Source organism: Chiloscyllium plagiosum, chromosome 37 (assembly GCF_004010195.1).
Source record: "Chiloscyllium plagiosum isolate BGI_BamShark_2017 chromosome 37, ASM401019v2, whole genome shotgun sequence".
Classification (NCBI taxonomy): Eukaryota; Metazoa; Chordata; class Chondrichthyes; order Orectolobiformes; family Hemiscylliidae; genus Chiloscyllium; species Chiloscyllium plagiosum.
In genome coordinates, this window is record NC_057746.1 from 29,136,971 (window position 1) to 29,163,153 (window position 26,183).

Consider the following 26,183-nt stretch of genomic DNA (forward strand, 5'->3'; position numbering starts at 1 on the left):
CCCAACCCCCTCTCCAGCCTATCAACCTCACCTTAACCTCCTTCCACCTATCGCATTCCCAATGCCCCTCCCCCAAGTCCCTCCTCCCTACCTTTTATCTTAGCCTGCTTGGCACACCTTCCTCACTCCTAAAGGAGAGCTTATGCCCGAAACGTCGATTCACCTTCTCCTTTGATGCTGCCTGACCTGCTGCGCTTTTCCAGCAACACATTTTTAAGCTCATATAATATTTAACTATGTTTGAAACCGTTCGTTTGGTGCAAACTGCAATGTAGGTGGAGTCGTGGTTATCACTTATCCCTGAGTTATTGCTCTCTCATCATTATCTACAGTGAAATAATCCTTAAATCACCCCAATGAAAATGTCTGTTTGATAGGAATGATTATTCTAGCAATCTTTGCACGGAACCTATTCAGATTTTGTCAATGTTATGGTTGCGTAATTATAATTTAGAACTTAGAACATAGAAAAGTACAGCACAAAACAGACACTTTGGTCCACGATGTTGAGCTGAGGTTTAATCCTAATGTAAAATATAATAACTACTGCTTTCTATGTGCATGTCCAGCAGTTGCTTAAATGTCCCCAATGACTCTGCTTCCACCACCACCGCTAGCAGTGCATTCCATGCATTCACAACTCTCTGCGTGAAGAACCTACCTCTGATGTGTCCTCTGTATCTTTCTCCTAATATCTTAAAACTATGATCTCTCATATCAGTCAATCCTGCCCTGGGTAAAAGTCTCTGGCTATTTACTCTATCTATTCCTATCAGTATCTTGTATAACTCAATCAGGTCTCATCCCATCCTCCTTCTCTCCAGAGAGAAAAGTTCAAGCTTATTCAACCTCTCTTCATAAGGCAAGCCCTCCAGTCCAGGCAGCATTCTGGTAAACCTTCTTTGAACCCTCTCTAGAGCCTCTGTATCTTTCCTGCAGTAGGGCGACCAGAACTGGACACAATATTCCAAGTGTTGTCTCATCAGGGACTTGTAGAGCTGTAGCAAAACCTCGTGGCTCTTAAACTCGATCCTCCTGTTAATGAAGGCCAAAACACCATATGCTTTCTTAACAACGCTCTCCACTTGGGTGGCAACTTTGAGGGATCTATGTATCTGCACACCCAGATCCCTCTGTTTCTCCATACTGCCAAGAATCCTGTCTTTAATCCTATATTCAGCATTCGAGTTCGACCTTCCAAAATGCATCACTTCAAATTCATCCAGATTGAACTCCATCTGCCATTTCTTAGCCCAGCTCTGCATCCTGTCTGTGTCGCGCTGCAGATAGCCAAAAATCCCTGTATCCCATACTTCCTGACTTTATGAATGAGCCCACTTAGATTGTAGTGCAGTATCAAATTTGAAATTAGTTTCTTCAATCAAATCAACATCTGCGATTCATTTGAGTGAAAGCAAGGTTCCTAAAAAAACATAAAATTACGATATCTCACACCATTGGTGAGAACTGCTGCCAGAGAATCAATATAGAGGACCCCCCACCCACTGAATATAAACCTCCCCTAAATCAAATCATTCAAGGGTATAAAACAGACATGGCCACTTGACCCAATCTAATGCCTTTTCTGCCACCAAGGAGATCACTAGTCCCTGAAACGACGGCTGCTGACACACTTGAATCATATTCAGTAACCTTCTGATATTATTGGTTGGATCTGTGGGCTTTTAAAAACGAGTCTGGCCGTCTCTAACAATGGAGGGCAGTACAGTTTCCAATCTTGGACAAGATTTTAAAATCAGCATTTAAATGTGAGATGGGCCTATAGGAGGCACATTCCTCTGAGGTCTACCCTTTCTTAAGGATAAGAAAAATATGAGCCTCTCTTCAGGATGGCGGGAGGCAATCTTGGCTGTACAAGTAATTATACGTCTAACATCTATTTATAAATTCTTTGTAAAACTTGCTGGGAAGACCATCAGGGCCAGGCGCCTTCCCACGCTGCATCTGCTTCACAGCCTCCTATAACTCTTGCTCTGTTAAAGGGGCATTAAGGAAAGATGCCTGTTCCGAGGTTACACCTGGAAGATCCAGGTTCTTAAAGAAGGACTCCATCTGAGCCCTCACAATGTTCAGATTGGTACAGTTTAAAATAAAATTTCCAAAATGCAGCATTGATCTTTTTAGAATCACAAGTAACCATCCAAGTCCCGTCCCTAATTGAGGCAATCGATTGGGGGGCATTATGTTTCCTGGCAAGATATGCTAGATACCTGCCTGGCTTTGTCACTGTGCTCAGACAGTCTTTGTTTCACAAAACAAAGTTTCTTCCTTTCTGCCTGCGTGAGCATGAAGTTCAAGGTGGACCAAAGAGCTGTAACCCACTGCAGCTTAGCCACCGATGGTCTGTTAAAAATATGTCTTCTCTGCTGTCTTTAGCCGTGCCTCAAGCAGGCATTGCTGCTCCCCCTTCTGTCATTTCTGGCACTAACATTACCCTTATCCTCAGTCTCTAAGTATTCTGTAGTGTAATCAGAAATAGTAATGTTTCCAATTGTATAAGATATTACCAAATCCAAGGATTACACAGAAGTTATGAAAGAACAATCCTAATATGACGCTAGTGCAGAGTAGAAACGAAAAACATAATGTCCCTACCTGTGGAGTGGAGATGCCTCCAGACATCTACCAATCCCAATTACGCACGAAAGTCCGCTAGCTGCTCAGATTGTAAAGAAAGTGTTGAGGGACCTCCAGGCATTCTATCCAACATGGGCTCCATTAGACACTTAACGTCTCCCCCTCCAATAATTTGCTGTGGTGCAAGAGCCATCAGTTTGAGAATGCATCAATCAAAAATTCAAAGGGATGCGGCGGTGGACAATAAACATTCAAAATACCATACTCTTCTCCATGTAAGAATGCCGAACTGTCCATACTCATTTCAATCTGATCTAGCAACTTGAATGGAAGATTCTTCTGATTAAGTATGGCCTTTCCCATAACTCCTAGTACTATAGGAGGAGAAATACGCCCAATCAAACCCACTCTGCTGCAATTTCAGATATCCCTTATCTTAAAGGCGAGTCTCCTGCAAAAGGACAATGCCCACCCTCTACTTTCTAAGACTAGAAAGCACCTTTTTTCTCTTAACTGGCAATTAGCTCCCTCTTATATTCCACGTACACCATTTAACGACACAATTAGCCATGACTATAACAGCATTTGAATTCCAAAACGGAAGAATTTGACTTACCAATTGCTGAGCATAATCAAAAAAAGACACATGAAGCCTAAAAAAATGCATAAACTAAAACTACTACAACTACCATACTAGTAACTACATGTACGAAAGAAACAACAAACCAAACCTAATATAAGGTACTAAGTGAGGAGCTCTACCCCCTGCCCACAGGGGACACTTACATATACCAAATACACCTTCATAACTCCTTCCAGCTTGAGACAAATCCCAGTTTAAGCCAAGAAAGGAAAGAAAGAAAAATAATATGAACAACAAACTTAAAGCTAGGCACTCTACCCACCCTCCAAATATATATTAACACCCATTGATATCAGAAAAAAATTCAACAACAATTTATTTTAGAAAAGGAGAGAGACAGAAAAGCAAAAAACAAAATGCTATTGTCCACATCCAGTCACCCAGTCTATTTTAAAACATCCAAAAAGCTTTTCACTTTTTCTGGAGTCAAATGAGTGCACAGACCCATCATAAGTGAAACAAATGACACCTCAAGGAATACTGTGTACCAACGTCTCTCAGTCTTCTCTTGGCTTCATCAAAGGACTCCCTTTTACGAATCATAGCCGCAGAAAGGTCCTGGAAGAATGTTGTTCTGGAACCTTTGTGAGTTAAGGCCTGTGGATCCTTCTCCTTCATTCTGGAGGCCTCCATAACTTTAACTTCGTCCTTGTAACTGTGGGGTCACACTCGGACCACATGATGGTTGTGGTCCAAACTGGACCGATACTCTGTGACCTGATGGACCCTCTCAGCTTTCACCCAGCCTGACCTGTCCTCCAAGCCAAGAAATTGCAGAAACCAGCTCTCAAAGGAGCTCACTGGCTGATCGCCTTCCTTTTGGCAGCCCCACGATGCGGAGGTTGTTCCGCCTACCTCTATCCTCGAGGTTGTAGACTTCTTCAAATAAGGTCAGGACCAGTTTCTTTTGAGATCTTGAATTTGTTCCTTTGAAGAGTTGATTGTGGTCTCTGAAGCTGCGGTCCTTCATTCAACCTCCTCCGTTCAGTGTCCAAGGCCTTTCAACTGCGTCTCGTGCTTGTGGAACACGGCCAAGATCAGGTCCAGCCTACCGCAGAGCTTCTCTGCAATTGACACCTCGATCTTTTCCCACAGTTTTGCAAACTCCGCAGCCAGGACCTGATGGGTGAGTGACTCCATCAGACTAATGGAGGGGGCTGTAGATGTAGTTGCAGCTGCCAGTGTGTTTGACATCTCCTGTGAGTTCCCCATGTGACATAGTCCAACCTTGACCTTTTGTCACATTTCTTTAATAGAACAGACTTTGTAAAAATTGGTATCAGTTCAGTAGCTCTTTAAATGCTGATTTTCACAAAAATAACTTAGGTGGGGAGGGTGAATGTGTTACTTTGCCTGAGTTGAGATACAGAGTTAAGCAAAGCAGACCTTTCTGATCGTCGTTATTTGGATCACCCTCAGTCCCTTTTCAATCTTACCCCTCTCACCTTAAAGCTATGTTCTCTAATTTTGGACACCTCTACCCTGGAAAAAAGACCTTGACTATACACTCTATCTGTGCTCTGCATGATTTTAAAGCTTCTATAAAGTCACTCTCGGACTCCAGCGCTCCAGGGAAAATAACCACAGCCTATTCAGCCTTTCCCTACCATTCAAAGCTTCCAAGCCTGGCAAAACCATTGTGTAATTTTTCTGAACACTTTCATATTTCACAACATCTTTCTATAGCTGTGAAACCAGAATTGAATGTGATTCCCTTTTTTTAAAAAAAGTAACGAATACGATTGATGAAGGCCAAACGGTGGATGTGATCTGCATGGACTTTAGTATGATGTTTGACAAGCTTCCTCATGGTAGACTGGGTAGCATGGTTCGATCACAGAGAATGCAGGGATCACTCACCATTTGGATACAGAACTGGCTTGAAGGTAGAAGACAGAGGGCAGTGGTGGAGGGTTGCTTTTCAGACTGGAGGCCTGTGACCAGTGATGTGCCACAAGGATCAGTGCTGGGCTATATATATATATATATATATGATTTGAGTGTGAACATCGGTGATAAAGTTAGTAAGTTTGCAGGTGACACCAAAATTGGAGGTGTAGTGGACAGTGAAGAAGGTTATCTCAGAGTACAATGGGATGTGGCTGACGGAGTTTAATTTAGATAAATGTGATGTGCTGCATTTTGGAAAGGCAAATCAGGGCAGGACCATACACTTAATGGTAAGGTGTTGGGCAGTGTTGATGAACAAAGAGAACTTAGAGTGCAGGTTTGTAGTTCCTGAAAGTGGTGACACAGATAAAAAGGATAGTGAAGCAGGTGTTTTGTATTTTTTCCTTTATTGGTCAGAGCATTAAGTAGAGGAGTTGGGAGGTCATGTTGCAGCTGCACAGGACATTGGTTAGGCCACTTTTGGAATACTGTTTGCCTCCTATTGCAAGGTTGATGAGAAACATGAAAGCATTCAGAAAAGATATAAAAGGATGTTGCCAGGTTTGGCATTTTTGAGCAATCGGGAGAGGCTGAATAGAGTGGGGCTGGGTTTCCTGCAGTGTCAGAGTTTGGGGGATGACCTTATCCAGGTTTATAAGATCATGAGGGGCATGGATAGGGCAAATAGACAATGTCTTTTACCAGGGGTGGGGAAGTCAAGAACAAAATGTGAATGATCTAATTTTGAGGGAGGTTGGTGGAGAAGTGATGAGTGAAGGGACAGCAGATGAAGGGGTAAGAGAGAGAGAGAGAGATGGGGAGGGTGATGGAGTTTTGTCGGGGTGAGGAGACTGAGGGTTTGTGGAGTGTTAGGGGTAGAGGAAAGGGAGGGATTGACATGATGTGGACATAGGGGAGTGATGTGGAAGGAGTGGGAGTAGGGGAGCAAAATGAGGGGAGTGGAGAGAGAAGATTGGGAGGAGAGGATGGAAGACAGGAGGAATGTGGGAATGAGAGAGAGGATGGTCATGGGATGGGGAAATAATTGTCAAGGCAACAAATCAGTGTTGGGGAGAAGAGTGCCAGGGAGAGGAGGAAAGGCCAGAGGAGAATGGGCAGAGGGAGAGCGGGAGGTGGAAAATTTCCCAGTGTCGTGTGGACCCCAGCAACTCAGAAGATAGGGGTCAAACAGTCCCATTACCTTGAAATCCATCACAGACTCTGTAGCAATGGGAACAGAGAGAGAATAAGATCCATCCGTCTTCACAAACTTTTGTTTCATTCATACTAATAGAAACAGAAAGGGAGGGCAACAGAGAGAGTCTGACAGAGAGAAACAAAGGGACAGACAGATGATAGAGAAGTTATAAAGTGATTGATATTTCTCTCAGTACAAACCTGTGACAGTGGAGTACTCTCAGAGTACAAGCTCTCCACTCATGCAGAACTCCCTCAGTAGAGATTCTGACACTGCACTCTCCCACTCTGACATTGTGACATTCCCTCAGTTCTAAATTCTGACAATATGGGACTCCCTCAATGCTGACCTGTTGACTGCAAAGCATCTCCTTAGTACAGAGCATCTGACAGTACTGTACACTGTCTGTAATCACCCTTCAGAAGTGTAGTACTATCTGATAGTTGAGCATTTAATGGCTAGCCCAGGTTGCTTACTCAAATCTCTGGTCCAGGAATTGCCTGGATGTGTGGAGCTCCAATAACACTCCAGAAGCTTGACATTATCCAGGGAGAAAGCAGTCTAATGGCTAATCACACCTTCCACCACATTTAACATTCACTGCATCCACTGCACCTAAGTCTGAATGTACATCTTCTACAATATGCAGTGCAGTAATTTACCAACGCAACTTTGCAACCTCCTTCCAAACCTTGAACCTAAGTAACCGCAGCAGGGCAAGAGCAGCAGACATGTGGGCACACCAATACCTGCACATTCCCCACCAAACTCCAGATTTGGAAATATACCATTGTTTGTTCAGTCTTGTCAGATCAAAATCCTGAAACTCCTTCCATAATATTGCTACGGTTTCCTACATCTGGGCAGAAGACAGCTCAGTACCACCTTTTTTAGATAATTAAGGATAGCCAAGAAAACCCACATTCATCAATGAATAAAAAATGCCTTGCTCCTCTCAGTCAGTGTTTGATGAACTACCAATTCCACAAGAGGAATGGCAAAATTGAAACAAGTAATTTTTAATGGAATTTCTTTGTCCAACCTTGGAAGATCCAAACAGGAAAGTGAATCTGGAGAAACATTCCAGAATTTCATAAAACCAATGTCAGCAGATTTAGAAAATGACGGGTTGCAATTGCCTGAAATGCTATCAATAGTTTACATCACAAACCAAGTACAAAGGAAATAATTGAAGCAAGCATTCTGGCCTCAGGAATTGAATATTCATGAATGTGCTTCCACATACATTGACTAAAATATAGATTTCCCTGAACTTCCATTGTTGAATTTCCAAAAAAAAAGTTAGATTCCTTGTTCTGTTTCTGCAACATTTTACAAATGCATACATATCACAGCAACACATTTCAATGAGGAAGAAAAATTCCAAAAGATGGATCAACAATGTGTGGTTAATTCAAAATGTTAAAGGTGGTGTCCAACATAAAGAAAAAGCAAGTAATTGTGTCAAGACAGATGACAGGTGAGAAGACTGGTCAAAATATTATTTTAAAATCAAAAAATGATGAAAAGATGAATGAGAATGAGAAAATTACTCTATGGGAGAATGCTAACCAGAAATATAAAAACACAGAGATCTTGTAAATATTTAGAACAGAAAAGTTCAAGTGAGTGTTGGTTCTAAAGAAAATGAGGATGAAGAAGTAATAATGGAAAATAAGGAAATGACAAAAAAAAACAGATATTTTCCATTCGTCTTCACAATCTGAGATCTAAGTAACATTCCAGAAGCAGCGAAAAATCAGAGAATAGAAGAGAAGGAGGAACTCAGGACAGTCACAATCACTCAAGGGGGAAGAATGATGGGGAGAGAGAGATAGAGAGAGGGGAGGGGGTGGAGATGAGACTGAGGAGAAGAGTGAGCATGGGACAGAGTGATAGGAAGAGTGGGTCACTTATTACCTTTAGGGAAGGGTCACTGCCATCTTTACTTGATCTGACTTACACATGACTCAGAGCTACAGCAAAGTGGTTGAATTTTAACTGTCCTCTAAAATACCACCACAAGTCACTCAGCTCAAGGGCAGTTAGGGATGGGCAACAAATGCTGGCTTTGTCAATGATGCCAACAGCCCATGAAAGAATAAGTAAATGTAAGAAAGAACCATTAAGCACCATCAATGATCGTTCCAATGTTGGGCCAAGGAAAAGGTGAACTGATGTAGTGAGAAGCATAGTCCTGACATACTGAATTGTGGCAGTGCCAAATTGAGTCTGGGATAAGGTCAGGGGGAGAGGAGATGAGGAAACTGGTAAAACCGACATTGATCCTGTGTGGTTGGAGGGTCCCAAGGCAGAAGATGACGTTTTCTTCCTCCAGGGGTTGGGTGGCTAGAATTTTGCCAAGGTTACTATTTTACCCATGTGGTAAAAAGTGAAGCACTCAGAATCAAGGAGCGAACAGGATTCATGAAGATAGGAGAATAAATGTTTACATGGCCTTCACAAAGAAGTAAACATTTGGGCCAAGGCAAACAAGGGAATAAATTCTGTTCTTGTTGCATTCCACTAATCAATGGATTCCCCAGAAGTTCAGACTTTGGAGCACTTGCCAGTCACAACACAGTCAAAGGAAGGAAACACGTGATATTTTTGTGACATTTTACATTATTCCTGTGAAGATGCATTCTGTGCACACCATTGTTGTTATATCAGAGCACAATATTTCAGTGAGAGCAGGCCTGTAAATGAACATGTACTTGGAGAATCCCCCATTTCCTGCAATGTAGACATAGGTCTCAGTGAACACTCAAGACCTGACATTACAGAACCACCAACACAAAAGAATGCGAGGAGAAAGTGAGGACTGCAGATTCTGAGATCAGAGTCAAAACGTGTGGTGCTGGAAAAGCGCAGCTGGTGAGCAAGCATCCGAGGATCAGGAGGGTCGACATTTTGAACATAAGCTGGAATGTGAGAGTGGAAGGCAGCTAAAGAATAAATAGGACAGAGCTGGGGGCTGGGGGAAGGCAGCTAGGAATATTCAGATGAAGGTGGAGGAGATGATGATCGGTCAGAGTGGAGGGTGGTTAGGAGGGAAGGGAGATGGACAGGTAGGACAGTTCAAGAGGGCAGTGCCAAATTGAAGAGTTGTGTCTGGGATAAGGTCAGGGGGAGAGGAGATGAGGAAACTGGTAAACCGACATTGATCCTGTGTGGTTGGAGGGCCCCAAGGCAGAAGATGACGTTTTCTTCCTCCAGGGGTTGGGTGGCTAGTATTTTGCCAAGGAAGTTGTCTAGGACTTGCCTGTCCTTGGCAGAGTGGGAGGGACAGTTAAAGTGTTCAGCTACAGGATGATAGGGTTGCTCTCAATGTGGTCTCCTCTACACTGGACAGACAGGATGCCAACTTGTGGAATGTTTCAGAGTACATCTCTGGGACACACATACCAATCTACCCCATCACCACATGTACTCCACCAACCCACCCTTCACACCCTGCCCTTTCTCTTGCCACTGCAGCAAGTACGAAACCTGCACCCACACCTTCCCTCTCAACTCTGTCCAAGGCTGCAAAGGATCCTTCCACATCTGACAGAGATTGTACTGACCTGTACTTCCACATATGTTATCTACTGTGTCCATTGCTCTTGGTGTGGTCTCCTCTACATTGGGGAGTCAGGACGTTGACTCGCTTAATATTTCAGAAAACATCTCTGGAAAACACGCATGAAAGAACCCCACTGTGCTGTGGCTGAACACTTTAACTCCTCCTCCCACTCTGCCAAGGGCATGCAAGTCCTGGTGCTCCTCCACCGCCAAACTCTAACCGCCTGATGCCTGGAGGAGGAGAGCCTCATCTTCTGCCTTGGGAACCTCCAACCACATGGGATCAATGTAAATTTCACCAATATTTTTCACTTCCCCTCCCATCACCTTTTCCCAGATCCAGCCTTCCAACCAAGCAATGCCCTTTTGAACTGTCCTAACTGTCCATCTTCCTTCCTACCTATCTGCACCCCCTTCCATTACAAACTATCACCACCAACCCCCAACCTCCATCTACCTATCTAGCCTCCCACCAGCCTCGCCCATCTCCCATATATGTCTCAGCCACATGCCCTCATTTCCTGATGAAGAGCTTATTCTCTAAACTAATGCTGCCTGACTGGCTGTGCTTTTCTAGCACCACACATTTTGACTGTGAACTCCATCATCTACAACCTCACTTTTTGCTACAAACCATCTTTGCCTAAACTCTGCACCATTATGTCTCTCCCAGACACCATTTCCCCCTCGTTAGCCCTCCATACCTTTCGCGCACTTGTCTCATCATTTGTCACACCTTCACTATTGTCTCTCTACTCCACAACTGCTTTTCCTCCTAATGCTGTCAACTTGCATCCTCCTGTCCTCTTCCACCTCTTCTATCCACCTGTATCTCTTTTGTCTGAACTCTGATTGTACTATTCATCACACTCTCCAGTTCCCCAAACATTGCGGGTTATCTCCCTCATAGCCTCTCAGACTAGCATCTCTTCATACCGCTTGTTACCTTTATTACCACTTATATGCTCCACAATCTTGCCATAACAATTGTATCTCCACAACCCCACATGATGGCTTTCCCCTCCTTCCCACACTGTTTTTGTTAATCCCAAGATTGCAGGCAATAAAACCCTGATTCATTGTCATGATCGGTCAAGATAACTCCTCTGCACCGTTTCAGCCCTGTTGTGGTCGCAAATTTCACATATCACACAAAACATAATGAGGCATTTTCAAAAATAATTATTTAAATAAATGATACCATGAATATAAATAACTATGTCACTTAAATTACTCCAGCTCCAGCTCATCTGACTCTGGATCCAAGTACAGCGAATTCTTGGCTCATCACTGCCAGGCCAGTGTAAGACTTATAAATAAACCACAATAGCTAACTAACATCCCGGAGAAATTTGTCAACTGGCCTTTTGTCCTGGGATCAGGCAGACTGATATCAGAGAGACATTACTAGCAGGTGGAGGGAGCAAGCAAGACTGAATGGATTCTGGAAGTGGTCTGAAGGTCTGTGGAGAGGAAAAAGGAAATTAGTCTCAATGCTGACACTGGCTATTGAATTATGTGGCTTTTCTCTGGAAAAGGTTATTTGGCCAACACCAATGACTTCGTGATTCTTCTTATCCCAAATGCTAAACCCTGGAATATTGGCATTTTCCTGGATTTTGAGAATGGAAAGGTGTCATTTTACAATGCAGACAACATGGTCCAATTTCCACTCTTTCACCCACACTTTCAATGAGAGGATCTTTCTCTTCTTCAATCCGAGATCTAAGGAAGGTGGAAATAACTCAGCGCCACTGACAATCTGCGAAATGTAAGATCAGTCACAGATCTTGCTTCTATTTCACACCATCTTCATTTCTCCTGCCAACTATAAACTAATGGAGATTTGTCTTGATCAGCCTTAAGTAAATACTTTATCATTTTTGTAATAAACAAACACTGATTGACAACACACTGATCAATGCTGTTGGGAGAGTAAAGCACAAAATGCGATAGAATAAAAACCAAAAGAACTGCGGATTCTGCAAATCAGACCCAAAAATTGAAGTTGAATCAAAATTAACATTTTGGGAAAGATGCTGCCAGACGTGCTGAGCTTTTCCAGCAATGTCAGTGATTATGAAACAGATGAGTTGTTTGCAAAGCCAGCTTTCAGAGGCACCTGAAAAAGTTGCAAGTAATGGGAGCATAGGCACTTATGTGCCATTGGTCTAATGCTTGGGCAGCTTGTTGTTGTGCCCTCTCCACCTGGAAATTACAGGAAACCTGGTTAATAAAATCAAGGCACAAACTCAAATTTGCAACTGATTACAGTCCAGGACATATAAATAATTTTGATAAGTTGGAAGATAAAATAACAGATTAATGTGGGAAAGGTATCTAAATAGCTAAAACTTCGAAAATTTCAATTCAATGCACAGGAAGACACAGGGGACAATATGGGCATCAAGGAGTAGGCCTGCATTTGTTGCCCATTCTCATAATCTTTGCAAAGATGGAAGAAAGTAGCTTTTTTGAGCTCATGCAATCTGTACCATGTAGGGGTACCACAGTGTTGGTGACAAGATTTTGATGCAATAACATTGAGTAAATGCCAAAATAGTTCAAAATCAGAATGTTACTTGGTTTTGACAGTAACTTGTAGGTTCCTTTATATCAGCTGCCCTTACATTTCTAGGTGGCAGAAGACACAAATTTGGAAGGTGCTGTCGATTAAGATTACCCAAGAAGAACCTGCAGTTATATAATGCTTTCCACGTAATTCAATTCATTCCATACATAGAATTCATAGTCATGCAGAATGGAAACAGACACTTTGGCCCAATTTATCCATGCCGAACATTCATCCCTGTCTGATCGAGTCCAGTCTGCCAACATTTGGCCCTCAAAACACTTCCTACTCTTACAACCATCCCGATGCTTTTAAATGTTGCAATTGTACCTGCCACCATAGATTCCTCAGGCAGGTCATTCCAAAAATGCACTACACTTTACATGTTATCTCTCAAGCCATTTTATAATCTTTTCCCTCTCACCTGAAACCTCTGCTTTCTAATTTTGGCCTTCCCCACCTGTATGTAGAACATAGAACATAGAATAATACAGCACAGAACAGGCCCTTCGGCCCACGATGTTGTGCCGAACATTTGTCCTAGCTTAAGCACCTATCCATGTACCTATCCAATTGCCACTTAAAGGTCACCACATATATACACCTCATGATTTTATAAACCTCTAGTTCTCCAGCTCCAGGATGGAGAAACAAATCACTGATTCAAGGATTCATGGGCATTTATGAATAATCCTCCCTCCCGACCTCTCTGAGTTACCTTTCTCACTAGAGATCAGGGGCTTCACTGGATTTCTCTCGAGAGAAAGTTCTTGCTTCTAGACAGCATGGTTTTGTGCAGGGGAGGTCTTGCCTTATCAACTTGATCACATTTTTGAGGAGGTGACAAAGATGATTTTGCTGTTTGTGGCCTATATAAATGATTTGGGGAAACGGTGGCCAGTATAATTAGTAAGTCTGCAGACATAACAAAGATAGTGTAGATGCAGGTAGTGTGGAGGATTGTCAGAAGTTATAGCAGAATATAAATGAGATAGAGACATGGGGAGAAAAATGGCAGATGTAATTTAATTTGGACAAAAGTGAGGTGATGCATTTTGGAAGGTCATATACAGGTGGAAACTATAGTGACAGAACCTTAGGAGGATTGATATTCAGAGGGATTTGGGTATGCAGGTCCACAGATCACTGAAGGTGGCAGCACACGTAGATAAGGTAGTATAAAAAGCATATGGCCTGCTTGCCTTCATTGGAAGAGGCATTGAGTGCTGCAGCTTTATAGAACTTTAGTTAGGCCACACTTGTAAAATTGCAATTCATATCAGTAGACTACATGAAGAATGTGGATGCTTTGTCAGGGTGCAGAAAAAGATGTTTACCAGGATGTTGTCTGCTATGAGAGATTTTATCGAAAAATAAAGGTTGAATACACGAAGTTAGGTTTTAGTGAAATGCAGAAATTGAAGGGCGAGTTGAACGAAGATTATAAGATTGTGAATACCATGGATAGAGCTTTTTTTCCCGCAGAGTCAATTACTAGAGGACACAGGTTTCAGGTGTAGGGTGGGGTGGGATGGAGGATCGAAATGGGATGTGTGAGGCACGTTTTTTCACACAAAGAGTGGTGAGTGCTTGCAACGCGCTGCCAGAGGAGGTGCTGGAAGCAGACACAATAACAGCATTCAACAAACAACTGGACGAATACATGAATTGGAAGGTCCTGGGGGATGCGAATCCTGCAAGTAAAGACAGTTTTATTATGGAAGGGCCAAACATATTGGCGCAGGCCTAGATGACCGAAGGGCCTGTTCCTGTGCTGTATTGCTCATTGTTCTATTGCATAAAACGTCTGCGGACCTCACTTCGGCTTCATGAACCACCTCCCCACCCACCTTTCTCTGCCTCACGATCATGACTGTTCCCTGGTGGAAGACTTCCTGACAGGGAGGGTAAAAAAACAACCCGTCTGCAGACCCGGGAGCTATTAATTCCGCAGGCTTTGTGACCTTCACACAGAGTTTCCAAAAACGCCCACTCCGGGCATCGCTTACCTCTGCAAATACAGCAGAGGCAGGTCTCGTGCGTGGGAACGTCCGCGTAAGCGCACTGTATCTGAAAGCGCAGGAAATAGAAGGGGTCCAGTACCCTGTTGTATCATGGGTAACCAGCACACCATTGGAATCCGTAACCTAGCTGTGGTTAGACATTTGTTGTGACATCATATAGATTGGTATGTCAGGATTAATGAAGAGGCGGAGTGCCACACATAGCAACAACTATAGTAGAATCTCACACGTAATGGCGATTATCGCCAGAACAATTCCTTCAACAAGATGTTTGCTCAGTGATGCCCAGAAGGTGGGCTGCTTTAGGGAATCTTTTCTGTGAAGAGCTGCCATGATCGTATTCTCACAAGTGTTCCAGGGCATGCATTTTACTTATGCTGGTACATGAGGAAAGAGCAGGGAATCCTTAGGACACGGGACACAGACTCTTTATTAAGTTATAAAGGGTGTGGTTGCTGTCAGCATGGTCTTTTATTATTGCCATTTCTGAATGCTCTATTGCCATTTCTAAATGCTCTGAGAAGATTCTGCTGAACTCATTTTAGGTCTATTTACTGTATTACATTTGGATTGTAGCGTTTCAAATGATTTGAACACCACCACAGGCAGTTAAGACTCAACCACTTTGCTGTGTTTGTGGAGAAATCTGGAGCTCAGATTAGATTGGCAGGTTTCCCTTCTGAAAGGAAGAACATTTTTATTTTATTTACTTTTCAACTTAGAGCAAAATTGGAAAACATTACTTTGGATTAAGAGAACTGTAGAAAGAATATGACCACTGTTTACAAAGAAATGATTCTTGCTGAATTTGCCTGTAGTTTGCAAAGCAAAAACATTGAATGGGTACGGAATAAATGATGGCAGATGTGGGTAGATTAGAATGGTGTTGGAAAAGTACAGCAGGTACTAGTCTACCACATTTGCAGCTCACAGTGCAGCCTCCTCTCTATTGGGGATATGAAGGGTCGACTGTGTCATTGCTTTACAGAACCTTTGCATTCCGTTTGCCAAAAATGACCCTGAAATTCCAGTTGCCTTTTAACACACCACCCGCTCACCTGGACAACACCTCTGTGTCAGGTTTGCTGCAGTGCTCCAATGCAGCTCAGCACAAGCTGGAAAAACAGCACCTCATTTTCAGCCTGGGGATCAAGCAGCCTTCCAGACACAATATCAAATTAAATCACTTGGGGTCTGAGCTCTCCCATGTCCTCACCCCAATCCATACAACCAGGCCTTGTTATCACAGAGTCTGCTATTACACACAAACCATTGGTAGCCACTAACAGTCACCATTAACAGCTATTCACACCACTAACCCCCACCCCACCAGATCATTGTCCACTCCTTTGTTTGTCTAACTGCTCTTCTCTTTCTTTGGTCTCTATCCCACCTATCACTTACTCCTCAACCCTTCTCTGCCCACCCTATCTTCTGTATATAAACTGACATGTCCTAGCTACAATCTGTTCTGAGGAAGAGTCACTCGATCTGAAACGTTAACTCTGATTTCTCTCCACAGATGTTGCCAGACCTGCTGAGCCTAACAAATATCTAAATGTGTAACATAGTCAAATATTAAACAAAGCAGAGATATTTATAAACTTCCATAACGGGAGGGTGAAAAGCCAACTGCAGGTAGTGAGGTTGAAAGAATCACAGAATCCCTCCAGTGCGGAGGCAGTCCATTCAGCCCATCGAGTCCACACTGGCCATCTGAAAAACAGTGCCCAACCCTCACCATATTCTTGTAATTCCACAGTTCCCATGGTTAATCCACCAAGCCTGCACTTCCCTGGACACAATCTGCACATCTTTGAACTGTGGGAGGAAACCAATGCAGTTACAGAAGGATGTACAAAGTTCATACAGTTACCTGATGCTGGAATTGAAACCAGCTCCCTGGTGCTGTGAGGCAACAGTGTTAATCACAAAGCTATTGTTCCAATACAGGTATTTGCAGTAATCCCATTGATCAAGCAGTGAACCCAATGGCTGCTCCATGAATTGATCAGAGGCCCAATTCAGTCTGAGGCTTCTTATTCAGTGTAATGTTGTTGGTCAGTTTTCCAAGGGTTCAGGATGTGAGAAGGTACTAGGTGGTCCTGCAGGAGGGAGCGGGTATCTGGAAAACTGCTATCACTTCCAGGTGAGGGAAGGGTATGATTTGGAATGTTGGGAATATGAGGCCAAATGAGCACCGAGTAACCACCTGAGCTACAAATCTTCATGTGAACCTAGACAGCAAGCTAACATTTCGAATCTAGATGACTCTTCCTAAGTGCTTAACTTCCCTAGTTAACCATCGCTGGCTTATCACCTTCCTAAAAATCTTTTTTCCTCACTGAAATATATCTTTGCTGTGAGTCATGTACTGTTCTTTTAAGCGTCTGCATTGATCCACAAATATCTTTGCTGCTAAATGCTTCTGCAGTTCCACTCCAGTAAGCTCAAACCTCATTCCTTTGCAATTACCCTTGTTTCAGCTTAGCACAGCTATTTCCCAACCAAGATCCTTCCTTTCAAACTGAATGCTAAATTACCCCGTGTTATGGTCAGAGTTTATTCTGACATCATTTACGAAATGGCTTCATTACACATCACCAGATTCAAAATAGCCAAATACAAGGTTGGATTCACAATATTATTGTTCCAGGAAACTATGTGCTCATGGCTTCCTCTGAAAATCTCACTATTTCAATCGACATGTTGATAAAAGTCGGCCAGGTTTAATGTTATTTGCACTTTTTATCTCCTGACTATTCTCTGCCCCACCGTGTAGCTACTCTTTGGGGTTTTATAGACCATTTCTACCAATCTTCTTACTTTGTTTCTTACCTCATCTCATGTGGAGTCTATATTCATCTGATTTCAGATTATTTCTTGCTGATGTATTTATTTCATCCCATATCAACAATGCTACCCCATCGAGCTTTCCATTCTGCTTGTCCTATTTGAAAGTTGACAAGGTTCCTCATGGTAAACTGGTTATCGAGGTTAGATCTCATGGAATTCTGGGAGAATTAACCATTTGGATACAGGACTGGCTCGAAGGTAGAAGACAGAGAGTGGTGGTGGAGGGTTTCTTGGCAGACTGGAGGCCTGTGACCAGTGATGTGCCACAAGGATCAGTGCTGGGTCCACTACTTTTCATCACTTATATAAGTGATTTTAATGTAAACATAGGAGGGATAGTTAGTAAGTTTGCAGATGACACAACGGATCATGATCAGATGGGGCCAATGGGCCATGGAGTAGCAGGTAGACTTGAATTTAGATAAATGTGAAGTGCTGCACTTTAGAAAGGCAAATCTGAGTAGGACTTACACACTTAATGGTCAGGTCCTGGGGAGTATTGCTGAACAAAGAGACATTGGAGTGCAGATTCATAGTTCTTTGAAAGTGAAGTTGCAGGTAGATAGGATAGTGAAGAAGACATTTGTTATGCTTTCCTTTGTTGGTCAGAGCATTAAGAATAGGAGTTGGGAGAATGTATTGTAACTGTATAGGTCATTGGTTAGGCCACTTTTGGGATTTTGTGTACAATTATGGTCTCCCTCTTATCGGAAGGCTGTTGTGAAACTTGAAAGAGTTCAGAAAAGATTGACAAGGATGTTGCCGAGGTTAGAGGGAGAGGCTGGATAGACTGGGGCTGTTTTCCCTGGAGCATCAGAGGCTAAGAGGTGACCTTATAGAGGTTTATAAAATCATGATATGCATGGACAGGATAAATGGACAAGGTATTTTTGCTGGGGTGGGCAAGTCCAGAGTAGAGAGCATATGTTTAGGGTGAGAGGAAAAACAGTTAAAAGGGACCAAAGGAGAAACGTTTTCACACAAAGGGTGGTGCATGGATGGAATGAGCTGCCAGAGGGAGTGGTGGAGGTTGTTACAATTACAACATTTAAAATGCATCTGGATGGGTATATGAAGAGGACAGTTTCAGAGTGATATGGACCAAGTGCTGGCAAATGGGACTAGATTAATTTATGATACCTAGTCGGCACGGACGAGTTGGACTAAAGAGTCTATTTCCGTGCTGTACATCTCTCTGACTCTCTGACTCTAAATGAGAGAATCAATCTGTGAATGGTGATGTCACAGAAACAGCATTGTGATGATGAAAAGTCATCAGATTTGATGATATTAGTTGTGGTGGAAAAGTTCAGTGACACCGAGGAAACTGATACATTGCATTGTTCCTAACAGCGATATGGGAGATTATAAAGAGGACTTCAATGGTCGTAATATCTGGATTACTAGTGAGAGTAGGAGTAGGAGGATAGGGTAGATTAATGTGTGGCTAAGGAGCTGAAGTAAGGAGCAAGGATTTACATTTTTGGACCACTGGGACCTTTTCTGGGAAAAAAGTGACCTGTAGAAGACGGATGAGTTGCACCTGAATTGGAAGGTGATCAATATCCTGGCAGGCAGATTTGCTAGTGCAACTTGGGAGGCTGTAAACTTTAAAGTCAGGGGGAAAGGGATGGGACTCAAAGAGATAGTGAGAAAAGAAACAAGGTGTTTTTGATAAAAGGAGCAACTTAAATACTCAAGGTAGGCAGGAGCACAGCAACGAGTAAGGTAAGACTGTGCAAATAAACTGCATTCATTTTAATAGAAGAGGCCTGACAGAAGAGACAGATTAACTTGGGGCATGGTTGTGAACATTGGATTGGAATATCATAACTATTAGTGATGATACGTGGCTCAGGGAACAGTAGGATGTTAAAGATAGAAAGGGAGGCAAGAAAAGAGGGGAATGGCATTTTAAATTAAAGATAACATTATGGCTGTACTTAGGGTGGATGCTCCTGGAGACCATCCAGGGATATTATAGGTGTAACTAAGAAATAAGTCATTGCGATTGTAGTAGCAGCTCTCAAATAGACAGTGATAAATTGAGAAGCAACATGCAGGGAGATGTCAGAAATCTGTAAGATTAATAGGGTTGTATCAGTAGCGAATTTTAACTTTCCAAACATAAACTGGGAATGCTAAGGAGTTGGATGGTGAGGAATCTAAGTATGTCCAAGAAAATTTTCTTATTCAATAAACGGTTGCACCTGGAACATCGAGGGCTGAGGGGTGACCTTATTGAGATTTATAAAATCATGAGGGGCATGGAGAGGGCAAATAAAAAAGATAGGAGTGGGGGAGTCCAGAATTAGAGGGCAGTGGTCTATGGTGAGAGGGAAAAGATTTTAAAGGGATTGCATGGGAAAATGTTTCGTGAAAAGGATGCTGCAAGTATGCAGTGAGCTGCAGAAGACTTGGTGGGGGCTGGTACAATTCCAAATTTATAAGGCATCTGGATGGATACACAAATGGGAAGGTTAAGAGCGATATGGTCCAAGTGCTGGCAAATGGGAGGAGATTAATTTGGATATTTGGTCAGCATGACGAGATGATTCGAAGGGTCTGTTTCCATGCTGCGTACTTCTATAACTCTAATAGCATCTTATTTTCCACTCTGCTGACACCACATGGGGGAGAACTTTATAAAAATTGGGAATTACATTGTTTGGAATGCTACTACAGACCCAGCCAGTCAGACATTAAGTGCTGATATGTCGGCAATTCTCAGAGAAGTGAGAAAACAAATGGTAGTAATATCAGGGGAAGACAGCTTCCCAGGTTGAACTGGGACAGACAGATTGTGAAGGACTTAGACAGGACAGAATTCTTCAAATGTATCCATGTGATCTTTTTAATTCAGTGTGTAGAAAATCCAACAGGAGATAGGGCAGGGCTGAAACATCTGAGGTTCACCAAGATATTGCTTGGGCTGGAGCGTTTCACCTCTGAAGACAGCCTCGATCGGCTGGGGATGTTTTCATTGAAGCAGAGGAGGTTGAGGGGAGAACCTGATGAAGGTGTAGAAAGTTATTAGGATTACAGATTGGGTAGACAGGAGGGTACTTTTCCCCTTAATGGAATGGACAATAACAGGGGCATAGATTGAAGAGAAGTAGCAGGGGTTTTTGAGGGAATTAGGTAATATTTCTCCCCAGATGGCGGTCAGCATCAGGAACTCACTGCCTGAAAGGAGACAGAAATCTTTGCAGCATTTAAGAAGATACTTCTGGAGTCACCTACCCTGGGGAAAATACATTAGCTATTCAACCTATCCATGCCCCTCATGGTTTTATAAATGTCAAAAAGATCACCCCTCAGCCTGCAATGCTCCAGGAAAAATAGCCCCAGCCTATTCAGCCACTCCCTATTACTAAAACCCTTCAGTCCCAGCAACATCTCTGCAAATCCCCTCCACACACTCTCAAGCCTCACAACAAACTTACCCCATAGAAGTGTGACCAGAACCACATTCCAATGCCTCACCAATGTGCCACATAACCGCAACATGACACCCCAACTCCAATCCTCAACAAAGAAGAACAAAGAAGGAAGAAAATTTAAAGCCCAGGAACAGGCCCTTTGGCAGTTCAAGACTGAGCCCATTCAAATGTACTGTCTAAACCTGTCAGTCAATTCGTAAGCATTTGTATCCCTCTGCTCCCCACCTACTCATGCATCTGTCTAGACGCATCTTAAATGAATCTATGGTGCCTGCCTCTACCATCTCTGCTGGCAATGTGTTCCAAATGCCCACCACCATCTTTGTGAAGTACTTGCCGCATGTATCCCCCTTAAACTTTCCACCTCTCACCTTGAAAGCGTGACCTCTCGTTATTGAATCCTTTACCCTGGAAAAAGCTTGTCTCGATCCAACCTGTCTCTACCCTTCATGATTTTGTAAACCTCAATCAGGTCCCCCCTCAATCTCCTTTTTTCTAGTGAAAATAAACCTAATCTACTCAACCTCTCTTCATAGCTAGCACCTTCCATACCAGGCAACATCCTCGTAAACCTTCTCTGCACTCTCTCCAAAGCGTACACATCCTTTTAGTAATGTGGCGACCAGAACTGTACACAATATTCTAAATGCGGCCGAACCAATGTCTTGTACAATTTTAACATGACTTGCCAGCTCTTATACTCAATACCCCGTCCAATGAAGGCAAGCATATGATATGACTTCTTGATCACTCTATCCACCTGTGCAGCAACCTTCAGGGTACAATGGACCTGCACTCCCAGATCTCTCGGCCCATCAACTTTTCCCAAGGTTCTTCCATTCATTGTATAATTCTCTGTAGAAATAGACTTGCCTAAATTCATCATCTCACTTCTGTCTGGATTGAAAGCTTTCTGCCACATTTCTGCCCAGCTATAAACTGTCCAGTTTATCTACATCCTCATGTGTTCTCTGACAGCCCCTTATGCTTTCTGCTACTCCACCAATCTTTGTGTCATCTGCAAACTTGCTGATCATATCAACAGTAACCAATACTGATGCCTGTGGAACACCTTTCTCCATTTCGAGAAACTCCCTTTAACTACTACTCTCTGTCTCCTGTTGCTCAACTAGTTCTTTATCCACTTGGCTAGAACACCCTGCACACCATGTGACTTCACTTTGTCCATTAATCTACAATGGGGAACCTTATCAAAAGCCTTACTAAGGTCCATGTATATGACATCAACAGCCTTTCCTTCATCTAACAACTTGGTCACTTCCTCGAAGAACTCTATTAAGTTGGTTTCGACAAGTGAAGGCAAGCATGCCATACTGTCTCTTCACCACCCTGTCCACCTGCAACTCCACCCCAAACAATGAAGTACCTGCACCCCCAGGCCTCCCACTCAGCAATACTCCCAGGGCCCCACCATCAACTGTATTAGTCCTGGAATGATTTGCCCGACCAAAATGTAACACCTCACATTTATCTAAATTAAGCTCCATCTGCCACTCCTCAGCCCACTGGCCCATCTGAACAAGGTTCTATTGCAGCCTAATAAAATCTTCTTTACTGTCCACTGGACAATATTCTAATGTCATCTGCCAACTTATGAACCATGTTCGACACCTGGAGGTAGGTAGAACACAGCAGGCCAGGCAGCATCAGGAGGTGGAGTGGATGACGTTCGGGTGTAACCCTTCTTCAGGACTCTGGGCAGATAAAGGGAATGGAGGGAGCAGGGTGGTGAAGTGCGGATAGTTGAAGATAGTCAGGGGGTACGACCTGGTTGGTCGATGAGTGGAATGAATCCAGTTGTTCGCTGGGAGGAGTGGAAGGAAGTGGGAGGGGCTGGGAAGTGAGTTGGGGATGGGAAGGGAAGTTATTTGAAATTGAAGAACTCATTGTTGAGTCCTCCGGGCTGCAGACCGCCCAAGTGGAAGAGATGTTGTTCCTCCAATTTGTGGTTTGATTCATTGTGGAATGGAGAAGGGCATGTGGGAAAAGGAGTGGGAAGGGGAATTAAATGGGCAGTGATGGGGAGGTCTGGTCGGCCTCTGCAGACCAGGCTGCAAAGCTCAGCAAACTGTTCCCTAAGTTTATGTTTGGTCTCTCTGATGTAAAGAAGACCACATCGAGAGCACCTGATGCAGTAAACTAGGTCGGAAGAGAGGCAGGTGAACCTCTGTCTCACCTGGAAGGACTGTTTGGGGCCCTGGATGGAGCTGAGTGGAGTGGTATACTGGCAGGTTTTGCATCTTTTCTGGTTGCAGAGAAAAGTACCTGGGAGTTCAGGGTGGTCGGCGGGGAGAGTGGCACAAACCAAGGACTGGCAAAGGGAAGAGTCCTTGCTTAAGGCAGAGAGACATGGGGAGGGGAAGGTGTTCTTGGTGGTAGGATCTAGTTGGTGTTGGCAGAAGTGTTTGAGGATGATGTGTTGAATACGGAGACTGGTGGGGTGGTAGGTGAGGACAAGGGGGACTCTATCTTTATTGCGTTGAGGGGGGATATTTAGAGCAGTGGAATGGAGAATGGAGGTGGTGTGATGGAGGGCTGTCTGGATGAGAGAGGGGGGAATGCACATTGTTCAAAATAGGTGGACATCTGTGATACTCGCGAGTGGAATGTCTCCTTGTCCAAGCAGATGCAGCAGATCAGAAGAATTGGAAGAATCGGATGGAGTTCTTGAAGGATACTTGGTGGAAGGAGGTGTGATCCAGGTAGTTGTGAGAGTCTGTGGGTTTATAGTAACCATCCATCTGCAGACTGTTGCTGGAGATGGAAATAGAGAGGTCAAGAAGGGGAGGACCAATTTATGAACCATGTCTCCAATGTTCACATCCAAATGATTGGGCAGACTAAAAGCAGTAGGTCCCAGCACCAATCCTTTGTCGCACCGCTGGTCTTCACACTGAAAAGCAACTCTCTACCATCACCCTCTGTCTCCTAAATTCAATCTAATGTTGTACTGAGATGGCTAGCTCCCTCTGAATACCATGTGATCTAACCTTACTAACCAGTCAATCATGCAAAACTTTGTTGAATGCTTTGCTGAAGTCCATATGGACAACATCTACTGCTCTAATCTACTTCATTAATCTTCATTGTAACTTCTTGAAAACCTCAATCAAGATGCAATTTCCCACTTAAAAAGCCATGTTGATGATTCCTAATAAGTCTTTTGCCTTTCCATGAATATTGCGTGCAATTCTGGTCTCCTTCCTATCAGAAAGATGTTGTGAAACTTGAAAGGGTTCAGAAAAGATTTACAAGGATTTTGCCAGCGTTGGAGGGTCTGAGCTACAGGGAGAGGCTGAACAGGCTGGGGCTGTTTTCCCTGGAGACTGAGGGGTGACCTTATAGATGTTTACAAAATTATGAGGGGCATGGATAGGATAAATAGACAAAGTCTTTTCCCTGGGGTCGAAGTCCAGGACTAGATGGCATAGGTTTAGGGTGAGAGGGGAAAGATATAAAAGAGACCTAAGGGGCAACATTTTCACGCAGTGGGTGGTACGTGTATGGAATGAGCTGCTAGAGGAAGTGGTGGAGGCTGGTACAATTGCAACATTTAAGAGGCATTTGCATGGGTATATGAATAGTAAGGGTTTGGAGGGATATGAGCTGGGTGCTGGCAGGTGGGACTAGATTGGGTTGGGATATCTGGTCGGCATGGACGGGTTGGATCAAAGGGTCTGTTTCCATGCTGTACATCTCTATGATTCTATGATTCTACCCCACCCTCTCCGATAACTTACTGACTACTGCTGGAAAGCTCACTGGTCTATAGTTCCCTCGCTTTTCCTTACAGACTTTCTCAAATAATGGCACCAAATCAGCCGACCTCCATTTCTGGCACCTCAGCCTGTTGCTAATACAAATATGTCAGCAATGGGTCTAGCAATCTCTTTCCTAGCTTCCCTGGTTTCTGGTAAACATTTGGTTGGATCCTGGGGATTTATCTAGCTTTGTACAATTGAAGACCTCCACAGCATATCCTTTCTGTAATATGAACTCTTTCCAAGGCATCACTATTTATTTCCCTAAGTTCCCTCGTTGCTGGGAAATGGAATAGAAGTTGATTGGCCCTTGATGACTAACATGGCCACAATGGGCTGAAGTGCCTCATTTGTTGCTGTGTTACTCTATGGTTGTGTAGTATGGTTAGCTCAGTTGGCTGAACAGCTGCTGTGTGACACAGACCGACAGTAATAGTGCAGATTCAGTTCCTACATTGTGACGATCCTGTCTTTTCATCCATGCCCCTTTCACTGAGGGATGGTGACGCTGAAAATAGGCTTACTCTCTCAGATCAGACAGCAGCCACTGGAACTATATCAACTTCACTTTCTATTACTCTGTGGCTCAAGACGTGGACTCGCAGATTATTTCTTTAACTAAAAGATAACATTTTTACTGCGATGTTCATCATATCTCAACAAAATGGTTAACCTCCCATTAACCTTCTCAATTACTCACTGTTCATGTATTGAACGTTTACTGACTTGTGCAGTAGAGCATCAGATCACTCTGACACTGGCAATTCTGCAGGTTTTCTCTGTTTCAATAATGCTCCTTGTTTTTAAAATTCTTCCTTGTGAAGTCTCCCTTTCCCCAAACATCACTCAGGCCTCACACTATCCCCCATTCTCTCACTCCCACAACTCCTATCTACCACCCTGAAGTTGTCCTATCTCCTCAGAATAATATAAGTATTTATAAACCCAATTGACTCTACCACAACTTAATAATGTTGTTCCAAATATTTGCAATATCCCCATAAACACCCCCTTGGCAAAAAAGAAGGAAAAATCAAATCCAGGTTCTCACAGGAGAGATGTCAGAGAGAGAGAGAGGATCACCATGGAGCAGTTTCTTTGACCAGCAGCTTCAAAAAACTGACTGCTATCCAAACCAAACCAAAACCAGAGTTAAGCTGATCTGGGAGAATTGGACATTCCCCTTCCATTGGACAAGTGTTTCTTTAAACTTGAAAGCATTTTATCTAAGGTAGTTATCCATAATGAAATTCGCCCTAAAGCCCATAAAAACCAGACACATCGGAACCTATGTGTTTGTGAGCTCTCTGAAAAAAAGCAAGGACAACCTAACCTTATTTAAGGAGTAACTTTGTCACACCCCTCCCTCACTCCTTCTGCCTTCCCCCAGAGTTTCCCTTTCACTCTTTCCTCCCCCTCCCTTAACCTCCTCATCCAAGTTATCCTCCTCATTTTCTTTCCCTTCCCTCTCGCTGCTAATTTCCCTCTCATTTTCCCTTACCCCTTGCCTCTTGCCTCCTTCATACTCATGACCCCTCACACACAGCCCACCTCTTTAGTCACCCCATCACTCCCTACTCAGTTTCTTGTCCCTATCCCTCACGGCATTC

At 43.4% G+C, this 26,183-nt stretch overlaps 1 protein-coding gene across 1 annotated transcript in view; it reads left to right on the top strand.

Annotated features, from left to right (window-relative positions):
• The window catches only part of LOC122541549 (zinc-binding protein A33-like), a 94,991-nt gene that overhangs the window by 16,628 nt on the left and 52,180 nt on the right, over nucleotides 1–26,183 (top strand). Inside the window, exons 7-8 of the mRNA XM_043678378.1 lie at nucleotides 11,136–11,225; nucleotides 18,702–18,760. Of these exons, the coding sequence (XP_043534313.1) occupies nucleotides 11,136–11,225; nucleotides 18,702–18,760 (149 nt within the window). The remainder of the gene's footprint in view (nucleotides 1–11,135; nucleotides 11,226–18,701; nucleotides 18,761–26,183) is intronic.